Raw genomic sequence first — 12,514 nt, 5'->3', positions numbered from 1 at the left:
TCTTCCCGGTAACAATAGCGATCTTATTCTTATTTGTAGTAATAAAACTGGTAATAAAAATACTTTGTCGTCATTAACGACTGCGGAAGGAAAATCGGATCCATGTGGTCGTTTGCAAAACCGGTAGGATAATGGCCGTTATTGTCAGTTATAGTGTTTTATTCGAAAAATGTATCTTATGATAACTTTAATTCAGAATGTAAAACAAAAACAGATTTCCCGCTATAGACTGAAGCTTTATAAACACGAATATTGCGACCAAAATGACATCAATTCTGTATAGAGGTTATTAGCTAAAAATGACGATTTGACCATTTTCATATGTTTAGCTAATACAAAAAATATATTTAACTCTTCAAACGATTTCAAAAGATAGCAACTTAATATAACATAACTGAGTTGTAAAACATTATCTGAAAAAATGCCAAATTGAATATAATTGAGTAATTGGGGTTTGTAATTTCAATAAACCTGAAGTTATATATGTCCACAGTCACGAAAAAAAAGAAACAAAGAACCACAATACCCTCAATGCGGGCACTTTTCAAGAGTTTTTGGTAGAGAGAAAGACAAAAACAGCAATATAAGAATTGAAAATTAAACCAATACATACAATGTACTTTCCATTTGACATAAATATTAGAATGTTAACATAGTAATCTTATTCTTTTCATTTATACATCAAATGTTCTTGTCGTTCGTTCATATACTTATACTTGTACATGTAAATAGTCGACTTTAGATTCTCTTTGTACGTTTTCATGTGTTTTCATTCAATACCGCAAAACATATTTTTTTGTTAACTTCACTGGAATCTGATAACATTAAAAAACATATCATTTTGGTATCCGGAAAGAAACATGGTAGTAACTGTGATATATCGTATTCACATTTAACCTATCTTAATTAATTCCCCATTTTCGTCTTTCCCTCCATCGCTTAATGGAAAATACATGTATTAAACAAAATCGAAGAAAAATGCATCTTGTTAGAAGTATAACCAACATGTAATTAAATCACTTCAAATTGTACATTGTTTCTGATATCTTTTAAGCAAATAAAAAAGATATTACCTAGTTCTTGAGTAATTGTTATCTGTGCAACAGTTTTACTCTTTTTTCTAACTTAAAAACATTGTGTCTCTATTGATGGATTTTGTACAGTCATTTGTGTGCTAGTCGTCACGGTGTGACTTCAATGGAGTTTTAATTTCTATACTGAGTTGTCAACCTTAAAATATCAAATATTTCTTTATAGATCAAAGATTGCTATTCTGTATACTTTATTTTCAAAACATTTGTTCACAAAAATATGCTTTTAAAATTATCATACACTAGCATTTTGCTAGATTTAAAGCACACCCCTGCATGACTTGAATCAATAAATGATTTAGTTGTTACAATTGTATGCATGTAATTACATTACTGTGATTCATTTAATTTGTTGTTTTTCACAAAATAACTACTTTACGCTGGATTATAAAATATCTTGATATCACTTAGTCTAATAAAATCTGTTTAAGAAAGCAATATGATTATACGTTTTACTCTAATTGACAATTTTTCTTAAAACAAAAACTTGTAATCTTATAACGTAATTACTATCTTTAACAGAGAAACAACTTGATTCCATTAATACTGCTCTGTGATTTGAAATTATCAAATCCTACTTTTTTGTAAAGTGATCTGTTATTATATAGCATTTAATTTCCAGCAATTTCACCTAAACAGGTTTTAGTCAAGTACGCGTGATATAAGCCTCTTCTAACTTCAGGTAACGACTCTCTCGGTCCTGTGTTGGGGACGAATTACTGGAACTTCGTGAATTTCTTACGTCTGAAGACTGAAATCGAATTCTGACATTAGGCACCATTTTAGATTTAGGCTTTTTGACACCATTTCTGTAATTCCTTCCTCCAACATTGTCATTGAGACAAATATCTGACTGTGTATTATCAATATTTGAGTGTCCTCTAGAACTCTGTGACCCGGTGTGACGCCATGTGGACAGCATGGCTGTACGAGTGTACATTGTGCTGTCTGTTCGATTTAAGGCATATTTGTACCAGCATTTTCGGATCTCTACATGAATCTGAAAATAAAGTTATCAATTTTTGTTTATTATATACTATATACTAATAAATTGTAAACAATGTGAACAAGCATTATTTGTGAAATTGCTTATTTTATACCCACTCACTTTTTCTCCATCTTCATAAAGCCATTTTAACTTAGTGACAGCCACTATGAATGCAAAATTTAGACAATATTTGTTATTTTCTATTTTAATTTTCAACCTTGTAGGTAAAAGACTAAGCCAGGTATATTGCAATTAACATATTCTAGTCCTGAATATTTATTCAATTTGTCGCTTGACGTTAAGCAGTCATCACTATCACCCCAAGTGTGACTGGAGAATAAAAATATGGTCACTTGGTCTTCTCCCGACCGGCAGTAAAACGCTTGCCGAATTGGGGCGTCCGTTTGGCTGTGCGGGATGTATCAAGTTCGCAGTTACGTCCGGTCAGAATGGGAACGTTAAGGTGGCTCGGGGCCTATTAAAAGTTTCTATCAGAAGTGCCGTATTTTTTGTTATTTTATTCTTTACAGAAATTGAATCAAATTGGTAGAAAAAAAATAGGGGGTCACCGACCATTTAAGCTCAAAATTTTACTTTTAAACAGGTATGTAAAAGGGACCATTTTTCAATGAAATGATAGGGAAAATAGAGGTGTTGACATATTTTTATCGGATTATTAAAAAAACGTTCTATGACACATGGTCCAAAACTGTAATATAAAAAGCTAAAATATAGCTTCAAAGAATGAGCAAATAAAAAAGATAGGTCACCGATAAGGAAAAAAATATATTTTGCCTTAAAACCCAAATTTTGGCGGGAAAATGGTGAAAATGGGTGAAATGTCATTTTGACCCTTTAACAAATACGGATAATAATGAAAATATTCTATTATTCACATAACTACAATGATTTAACATTTCTAATCAATCAAAATATTTTAAAAAATTATATCAAATTAACGACAAATACTTTTGTAATTCATGCGTGAAATGATGCGCAGTCGAATAGTCACGAGCCACCTTAAATCCGATTCCTCGTGTAAAGAGAGTGCCACGCTCTTTGCACGTTAAGAACCCTTGCAACAACTCGTTGAGGGGTCCGTAGGCGGCCTGTTGCAAGTCAAAATGTCTGTCCCTATCCAATATACCCTCATTTTCCAGTGGCAGTTCAAATTTCCCCGACCATCATCCCAAATGGCCTATATTGTGACAAGATCTACCTATTGTATTTATTGTGAATTTGTTCTCTTCCTGAATATGCATGAAACATTTTCCACTGGACGTTAAGCAACCAACAATCAATCAATCATCAATATCAATCTCTTTCTTGACCGAGTCCATTTAAACAGAACAAATAACCGTATAAATATAAAGAGGTTTACTAATCTTCAAGTCCAGAATAAAACTATATATTTGCCTAACCAAAATAGTTACTTATCTACAAGTCAAGAATAGACTATATATTTGCCTTTACGACAGCATAATAAATCAAGTACCTCCTCATTCAGGAAGCAAAACACAATTGCCAACAGAAGACCCTGAAAGAAAAACAATTATCGTCCATCAGAAAGGACAAATATGCAAGTATATAATGTATGCAGGTTTATGGACACATAAATCTTTTCCATTATTTAAAATCATTGTGCATTAATCACATGTATGGTCTACGTTTTTCGTACCGGCATTGGGTATGTTTCACATTTATCGTGTTCAGAGTGGGTATGGTTTACGTTCATTTTGTGCGCTGATCGAACGTTTAACATTTCATGAAAAATGTATGTTTCCAACGTGAAAGTTTTATTTACATGTCTATTTAAAATAGCTGTTTATACGCTCCTTTTGTTTTCTGCAGTATGTTATTTTGATTAGATTTGTGTTGATCTGTCTTAAGTTTTCTATGCTCTAGCTGTTCTTTGTACGGTTGTTCGTTGTTGTTTTGTGGTCGATGTTCGTTTTTTGACATGACTTTGTCAGTTGTTTACTTATAAGTTTGACTATCTCTTTGACATCTTTCGCCTCTTCTTTTTGACACATTAGGAAAAAATGAAAATACAAGTACTGTCGATGGATGTATTTTAAAAGAATAACATGGCAACGAAACGCAATTATTCCATTAGTCAGTATCTAAGTCGAATCTATAAAAGTACCACTTTATAGATAATTAGAAAGGATGAATTTACGTCAAATAACTTTGTAAAGATTTATAGTTTTTCTTTAAAGACAGAGATCTGCTTTCGATGTACTTTTTATTCAATCTTAAAAAGATTACTTAATTAAGATTAAATCAAACAGTTTGATTTTCCTTGTCAGTATGATGTAATGTTGTAATGGTTCTTAATGCATTTAAAGTTTAACTCTATATCTGTTGCTCTTTTCGAATATTCTGGCACTTAGGAAAAGTAAGGTATCTTGTCATTACAGCGATGACATTTTAAATCTATGACATTTAAAATAAGTATGTTTTGTATCTTTTTATGATAAATAAATCATGATATCTTAATTAACCTAAAGTTATTGCTTTTTGAGAATTATAACTTAACATACCTGAAAAGAATTATAAAACATTTCAGCATACATAACTACTACATCTCTTTCTTCGTTCAACTTTGGATTATACAGAAATGAAAATACAATATACAGGACTCCAAACAATGGTATCAGAACAACTATGAACTTGGACAGTTTCCTAGAAATAAAAGTTTATAAATCATTAAAACATGATATTCATTAACAACAAAATATTGTGCTACATCATTTTAAAGCAAAAAAGATAATAAAGGTTCAAGATTATTGAACTATTTTCTTGTGTGGGAGGTGTCTCTTCCATACTTCATCAATTGTATTAACAGCTCGTCCCCTTCCCCCAAAAACACTAGCATATACATTGTAAATAAAAAAAAACCTAAATAAAACACAATAAAGAAATATATAAACAAGAATGTTTCCAAAGTAGACGGATGCCCCACTCGCACTATCATTTTGTATGTTCAATGGACCGTGAAATTGGGTAAAAAATCTAATTTGGCATTAAAATTAGAAAGATCATATCATAGGAAACATGTGTACTAAGTTTCAAATTGGTTTCACTTCAACTTCATTAAAAACTACCTTGACCAAAAACTTTCACCTGTAACTCCCACTTTCATTTTCTATGTTCAGTGGACTGTGAAATTGGGGGTCAAAAGTCTATTTTGGCTTAAAAATTAGAAAGATCATATCATAAGCAACAAGTGTACTAAGTTTCAAGTTGAATGGACTTCAGCTTCATCAAAGCTACCATGACAAAAAACTTCAATATGCCAATATGCAGCGGGACAGACGGATGCATGGAAGAACGTATGGACGGACGAACAGGCAAACGGAAGGACACAGGGACGGACGAACAGACGGATGCACAAACCAGAAAACATAATGCCCCTCTCCTATCGTAAGTGAAGCATAAAAACAATATCATAGTTAAGCAAAAAAAAAAGGGAAAAAATACAAAATAGGGCATTACAAATTCTTGGTTGGAGAAAAACAGACAACATGACCAAAATATATGAATATGCAAACACCAATGTTCGTATATCATTCAGCTACTATAACACCAACCAACATACCTATGTTGTAGAACTTGAATCGAAGACATGAGTATTTGTAGTGTTTTATATTTTCAAATTTGCCTTATTTAAATTATGCTGGATAATAGTCTCTATGGTAATTATACATTGTACCACACCTCCTTTTTTATATATGAAACAGAAATACGTTTCTGCAGGTTTTGCATGTACACAAAAATCCATAATATTACTTTTTTGGCTTAACTGTCAAAGCCAACTCATGTTTTATTTTACTATATATTGATAATAATTGGGGCAACCATTTTCCATGCCGCATTGAATGATTATACAAAGAGACAGTAGTATACCGACGTCCTTTACTCGGGATTCATTTCTGATGTATCTATGACCTTTAAAATAAAGCATACAAAATTCTTAGATTTGAGTTTCTTCTGGAGTCGAAAGAGGGACGAAAAATACCAAAGGGACACTCAAACTCATAAATCTAAAACAAACTGACAACGCCATGGCTAAAAATTAAAAGGACAAACAGACAAACAATAGTACACATGACACAACATAGAAAACTAAGAAATAAGCACCACCAAAAACTAGGGGTGATCCGGAAGGGTAAGCAGATCCTGCTCCACATGTGGCACCCGTCGTGTTGCTTATGTGATAACAAATCCGGTAAATAGTCTAATTCGGAAGGTCACATTCATGAAAGGGAAGGGGATTGTAGTTACGACGTATGGAACATATCCGATAGCATTTGTGAAACAGTTATTCCATAACGGCCAACCAACTCGTGATGTCGTCCTTAAAATTTACGAAGGGATGATTTCAACTTCACCATTTGGAACGCGTGGTTTAATAGCTTCCTTGTGAGCAGCAACCCTCTATCAAGAAAATCATGATAGGAAATGCAAGCACGGGAATATTGTATCAATTGGAAGATATATACCCCGTATGCAGGTGCTGCTGGAATGTTGCTACTTAGAAATGGAAATTTCACAACTGGAAAGCTGAAATCATCTCTTTTGTCGTAAAGTTCTGTTTTCAACCGACCGTCATTGTCAATTTTTAGATGTAAGTCAAGATATGAGGCCGACTTAACTGAATATGTAGTATCCTTTATCTCTAGTTTGATGGGATAGATGCGTTCCACATAGTCACCACATTTTGAATTATTTAGTGAAAAAACATCATCTATATAGCGGTAAGTAGAGTTAAAGGATATCGCTAACTTCTTATCTTTTCCCTAAGAAGTTCCTGCATGAAGTACAAGCTGTTCTACATCTAACTTAAAGCTCAACAAGTTTAAGTCTGTAAATATACTAGTGTCAATTCAAGATACGATGATTCAATTCAGAAAGATAAAAATTATCATATATATCCGTTTTAGCAAAACAATTGAGGCTACATTTGTTATAGTATTAGTAAAATGTATATAAAGCTTTTTGGGACCAAATCTTTAATAATTTTCTAGGAATGATAGTTTTGAATTTTTTTACAAGGAATCCCTTGTTGATCGAGTCAGATAAAAGACAGGATTCGTTATTAAAATAATACGATTAAAACAGCCCTAATACTACCACAACGACATGTGTCATACTAGTGACGTCGTCCTGGTCATATAAATCACTAGATCTATATTGCTTTTTGGACCGGTCCAATATTTCAAATACGGACTGGCAATGAATCCTGAATAACATGTAAACATATATTGTGCATGTAATTCAGGATTCATTGCCAGTCCGTATTGGAAATATTGGCCCTATATTCACACCATTGCCAGTCCGTATTGGAAATATTGGCCCTATATTCACATCATTGCCAGTCCGTATTAGAAATATTGGCTCTATATTCACATTTGATGTATGTAATACAGCATTCAGAACAAGTCTGTATTGAAGAGTTGGATTATTTAATAAAAATGTTATGAACTGGCTGTTTATGTATTGGCACTAGGATAGATTCTCGGTCAGCTGTATTGGCCCTCGACCCTATGGGTCTCGATACCAATACAGCAACCCTTGAATTTATACCAGTGCCAATACAGAAACAGCCAGTTAATAACACTATATTATTTCATTCTGATTAATAAATTTTAATTCTTCTTCTCTCGAAAATCTATGCAACAACCAGTTGTACTTGTCGAACATTTTATTTCTTTTCTATGTAAATCATTCAAGTGTAAGAATTTATGAATAGAATCAAGATTCATGAACCTCAATGCTTTATATTTGATAAAAGAAAAAAGTGTCTTTGTTCTTGTTTAAAGATTAACTTGTTGGTGAACTCTGATTATGTTGACCTGGTCATGTAAATTTAGTTACTGACAGGCAGATTTATATACTAAAAAGAATCTTCTAAGAGATCTTTTGGTACTTTGATTTAATAAACCAATTTGATTATGTGATCGATTAGCGGAGATATTTCTGTTCATAAGTAAATGACATCATTCTACTTGAACAATCTAAAATAGTTGTGGTATATAGAATATGCAAGGCGACTACCGTAGCTCAGCTTTCCCCAAAGACTTAATCAAATTACCATCCCAGACATCACTTTATGGAGAATAGCTAATTTAATTTTTGATACATGATAGCAATTTTAATGTTTTATCTTTCATATAAGATATTGACACTTCAGAAAGAAAACATATTTTAACAAAGGCAGTATTAATGAAATTTGTAAATAATTATTCATCAAAAGGCACTATGTCAATTACCTAGAAGAGAAAGCGACAAGGGGACGTGTCTCATAAAGTTGTGATTCAATATACTGTACACATATGTTAATTGTTATGTCATTTTCAACCTACTATATTTGATGACTTGTAAGAGAAATCACATAGCATAAAATGTTTGTCAAAATGGTTATTCGATAAGAATTTTGCAAAAACTGAAATTATTGCTGCTTATGATATGGTGTACTAGTTAAGGCAAAACTGATGTAAGATAAGACGATAGAGGATGAGATACAAATGCAACTAAAACAGCTATTTTTTTAAGGACAAAGGGACAAAAAATAAACTATTGCAGGTCATACTGTATAGTAAGATTTGGATTTAGGAATTTTTGTCCTCACTGCTCTTTAACTTCGTACTTTGTTTGGCCTTTTTAACATTTTTTCGATTCGAGCGTCACTGATGAGTATTTTGTAGACGAAACGCGCGTCTGGCGTAGATATGAAATTTCAATCCTGGTATTTATGATGAGTTTATTTATATGCCCGAGATAATTAAAAAATGTGAAAAATTTGTAAGAAAAAACTGTTGGCCTTAACTATACTTATTTGGAATATACTTTCGGTATTTAATACATGCTTGTGCATTCCAGCTGTGTTAATATGAGCTTCAAAAATTGGACCTATGTAGACAAAACAAACCAGTCTTAAGTAGACGAAACACGCTTCATGGTTTAAGAATTATAAGCCTGGTAATTTGTTTTTCTATTCAATGAAATTAAGACGGCAATTTCAGAAAATGTAGATTGGTCATTTACTGCTATTCATTATTATACAGGAACAAGATGTAATGTGCTTGCGAAAGTAAAGGCGTGCTTTTATATTCTATTTTATTATCTTTAAATTGTATGAGGAAATATAGTTGTATCATGCTCATTTCTGTTAGTCTACATCATCTTTATTGCAAATCAAACTAAAACCAATTTTGGTTATGGAAATACAGACACTAAACAAACATAAGAAAAGCTCAACAATAAAAATAGACATGTTAATAGGTCATTTGTATTACGTAGTATACAATAATTTCATGCAGCAGAGAAAGCCAAATAATATACAAACAAAAGTTTGTCGACCAGCGTCCTGCTTCTATACATTGTGTGCTCTCGACTATATTCAATCCAAATTACGCATTTGTTTTAAACTATACAAATGAAGACATATCAATTAGCTTATAATGGCATCTTTATAATTTGACACTCAAATTGTTTGGAAACTGACAAGGAAAAACTAATTTTTAGAAACATGTGTCCTTTTGTCAATGTCAAATGCACAGAATCGCTTGATAAATGAACATTCAAAAACAGTCGATATTTTTTAATGGGAAATCGACTTACAGCTTAAAGACAGCGGTAATACAAACTATTGCTTGTCTAAAATGAAATTAAACGAAAAAAGCCAATCCGATTACGTTTGTAAAGCCATTCTATGTAACCTTATCAAAGAAACTAGAGGGTCCAAGGACCCTGTGTCGCTCACCTGATATTTTTATTTACAATTGATGCATGATAAATGCAACTGTTGTACTGTCGTTTAGTTTCAGAGATATAATACTAAAAAGTGCGTTTGAAACCTATGTTTTATTTCAGCCATGTGGGCAGGCAGGGTCATCATACACAGTGGTCCCTGGATATCCTAGTGGTGATTTAAACCAAGTTTGTTTAAATTTGACAGTTGTTTCAGGGGAGAATTTTGTAAAATTTATCTAACGAGAAATGCAAAGTGATGAGAAAGTTGTGAAGTTGTTTTGTTGTTGCGCAACCCCCCCCCCCCCCCCCCTGCTCCCCCTTTGCCAAAAAAAAAACAAAAAGATAATAAAAATTATCATATAAGGGCAATCTATCCTATTAATGATTTCTGCAAAATTCAGTTGATTGTTCAAGGGTTGTATAGCCAGCTGAGGTCGTTAAAAACTCTCTTTTGTTGTTGCAGATAGATCTTGACCTGATAAACAATTTTACCACATGTCAGATTTGCTCTAAATGCTTTGGTTTTTGAGTGATAAGCCAAAAACTGCATTTTACCCCTATGTTCTATTTTTAGCCATGGCGGCCATCTTGATTGGTTGGCCAGGTCACCGGACCATTTCGGTCATGTTGACTTATTTGTAGATCTTACTTTGCTGAACAATTTTCGCTGTTTACAGTTTATCTCTATCTATAATAATATTCAAGACAATAACCAAAAACAGCAACATTTCCTTAAAATTACCAATTCAGGGGCAGCAACCTATCAACGGGTTGTCCGATTCATCTCAATATTTCAGGACAGATAGATCTTGACCTGATAAACAATTTCACCACATGTCAGATTTGCTCTAAATGCTTTGGTTTTTGAGTGATAAGCCAAAAACTGCATTTTAACCCATGTTCTATTTTTAGCCATGGCAGCCATCTTGGTTGGTTGGCCGGGTCACCGGACACAATTTTGAAACTAGATACCTGAATAAAGATTGTAGCCAAGTTTGGTTTAATTTGGTCCGGTAGTTCCAGAGGAGACGATTTTTGTAAAAGATAACTAAGATTTAAGAAAAATGTTTAAAAATTGACTATAAAGGGCAATAACTCCTAAAGGGGTCAACAGACCATTTTGGTCATGTTAACTTATTTGTAGATCTTACTTTGCTGAACAATTTTGCTGTTTACAGTTTATCTCTATCTATAATAATATTCAAGATAATAACCAACAACAGCAACATTTCCTTAAAATTACCAACTCAGGGGCAGCAACCTATCAACGGGTTGTTCGATTCATCTCAAAATTTCAGGGCAGATAGATCTTGACCTGATAAACAATTGTACCCCTGTCAGATTTGCTCTAAATGCTTTGTTTTTTGAGTTATAAGCCAAAAACTGCATTTTACCCCTATGTTCTATTTTTAACCATGGCGGCCATCTTGGTTGGTTGGGCGGGTCACCGGACACAATTTTTAAACTAGATACCCTAATAATGATTTTGGCCAAGTTTGGTTAAATTTGGCCCAGCAGTTTCAGAGGAGAAGATTTTTGTAAAAGTTAACGACGACGGACGCAGGACGACGGACGACGGACGACGACGGACGCCGGACGCCAAGTGATGAGAAAAGCTCACTTGGCCCTTCGGGCCGGGTGAGCTAAAAAGATGCAAAGTGAATATATGCGATGACATGTATAACATGTAAAATTAGTAGAAATGCATTCACTTATCATTTTACAAAATAATTGTTGGCGCCAACATTTTACGTCTTCGAATTAATACATCAGACAAAGGCTTTTCATTAAACTTCGTGTTTTAAAAATGATGCAAGTAGTGTTTAATATTCAATCAAAACATGCTTTCCTGTTAAACTGGCTGTTATATATATTACAACTGTCTATCTGCTGACCAAATATTAAGTTGTTATGTTCTGTAGTTCTGTTGACTAGCATTCTGCATTCTGTGCTGTCGAATATATTTAACTTGAATAACAAATTTGTCTCAAACTGTAATGTTACTACTCATCACTGTCTAGTTACTTACTAAATATGAAATACTTCTTCAGAGCAGTTCACGAGAAAAGTGTGACGGAAATGGGTTTTTTTCATTGACAAACGGACGAACGTACAAACAGAAAAGGTAAATGCAATGTCGCCAATATCAGTCTTTTTTATATAGATTATCGTTGGTTTAAATGGTTTTACACTGGTAATTTTTGTGGCACCCTTTATAGCTTACTGTTTTGTGTGAGCCAAGCCTTTGTGTTGACCGTACTTTAACCTATAACGTAAAAATTTGAAAAAATTGTGACTTGGAATGAAAGTTGTCTCATTGGCATTCGTACCACATCTTCTTATATCTGTTTACTCCTTTAGTTGAACATAATAACTTACCTAATCTTTCTACTGCCAGTCACCCGCTTATTTGTATGTACTCTTTTATACAGAACTCGTACTAAATCAACGAAGAAAATGAAGTTTATCTGTAAAAGATGTGCAAAGTGTTAACCAGTGAATATTCATGGAGTGTGTTATAACCTTATTTTAAAAGCATAACATGACCGTCAACAATAATTCTAATGCAACAACGTTTGAAACGTTCATTTTGATTTGATAACGTCACTTTTTTACATGGCATCAATTGACAATTGATGCTATGGGATGTACGCGCAAGCGCAGACGACATATGCCA

At 33.2% G+C, this 12,514-nt stretch overlaps 1 protein-coding gene across 2 annotated transcripts in view; it reads right to left on the bottom strand.

Moving 5' to 3' along the window:
* Positions 1-1,265: 1,265 nt before the first annotated feature.
* The window catches only part of LOC143062963 (secretin receptor-like), a 73,015-nt gene continuing 61,766 nt past the window's right edge, over positions 1,266-12,514 (bottom strand). For both annotated transcript variants that reach the window (XM_076234833.1, XM_076234832.1), the window contains 4 exons: positions 12,217-12,305; positions 4,623-4,764; positions 3,575-3,616; positions 1,266-2,091 (listed from right to left, as the gene is read on the bottom strand). In XM_076234833.1, coding sequence (XP_076090948.1) covers positions 1,738-2,091; positions 3,575-3,616; positions 4,623-4,764; positions 12,217-12,305 — 627 coding nt within the window. In that variant the 3' untranslated portion in view covers positions 1,266-1,737. The remainder of the gene's footprint in view (positions 2,092-3,574; positions 3,617-4,622; positions 4,765-12,216; positions 12,306-12,514) is intronic.

The sequence above is a fragment of the Mytilus galloprovincialis genome, chromosome 2 (genome assembly GCF_965363235.1).
Source record: "Mytilus galloprovincialis chromosome 2, xbMytGall1.hap1.1, whole genome shotgun sequence".
Taxonomy (NCBI): domain Eukaryota; kingdom Metazoa; phylum Mollusca; class Bivalvia; order Mytilida; family Mytilidae; genus Mytilus; species Mytilus galloprovincialis.
This window is presented reverse-complemented; position numbering and strand designations above follow the sequence as displayed.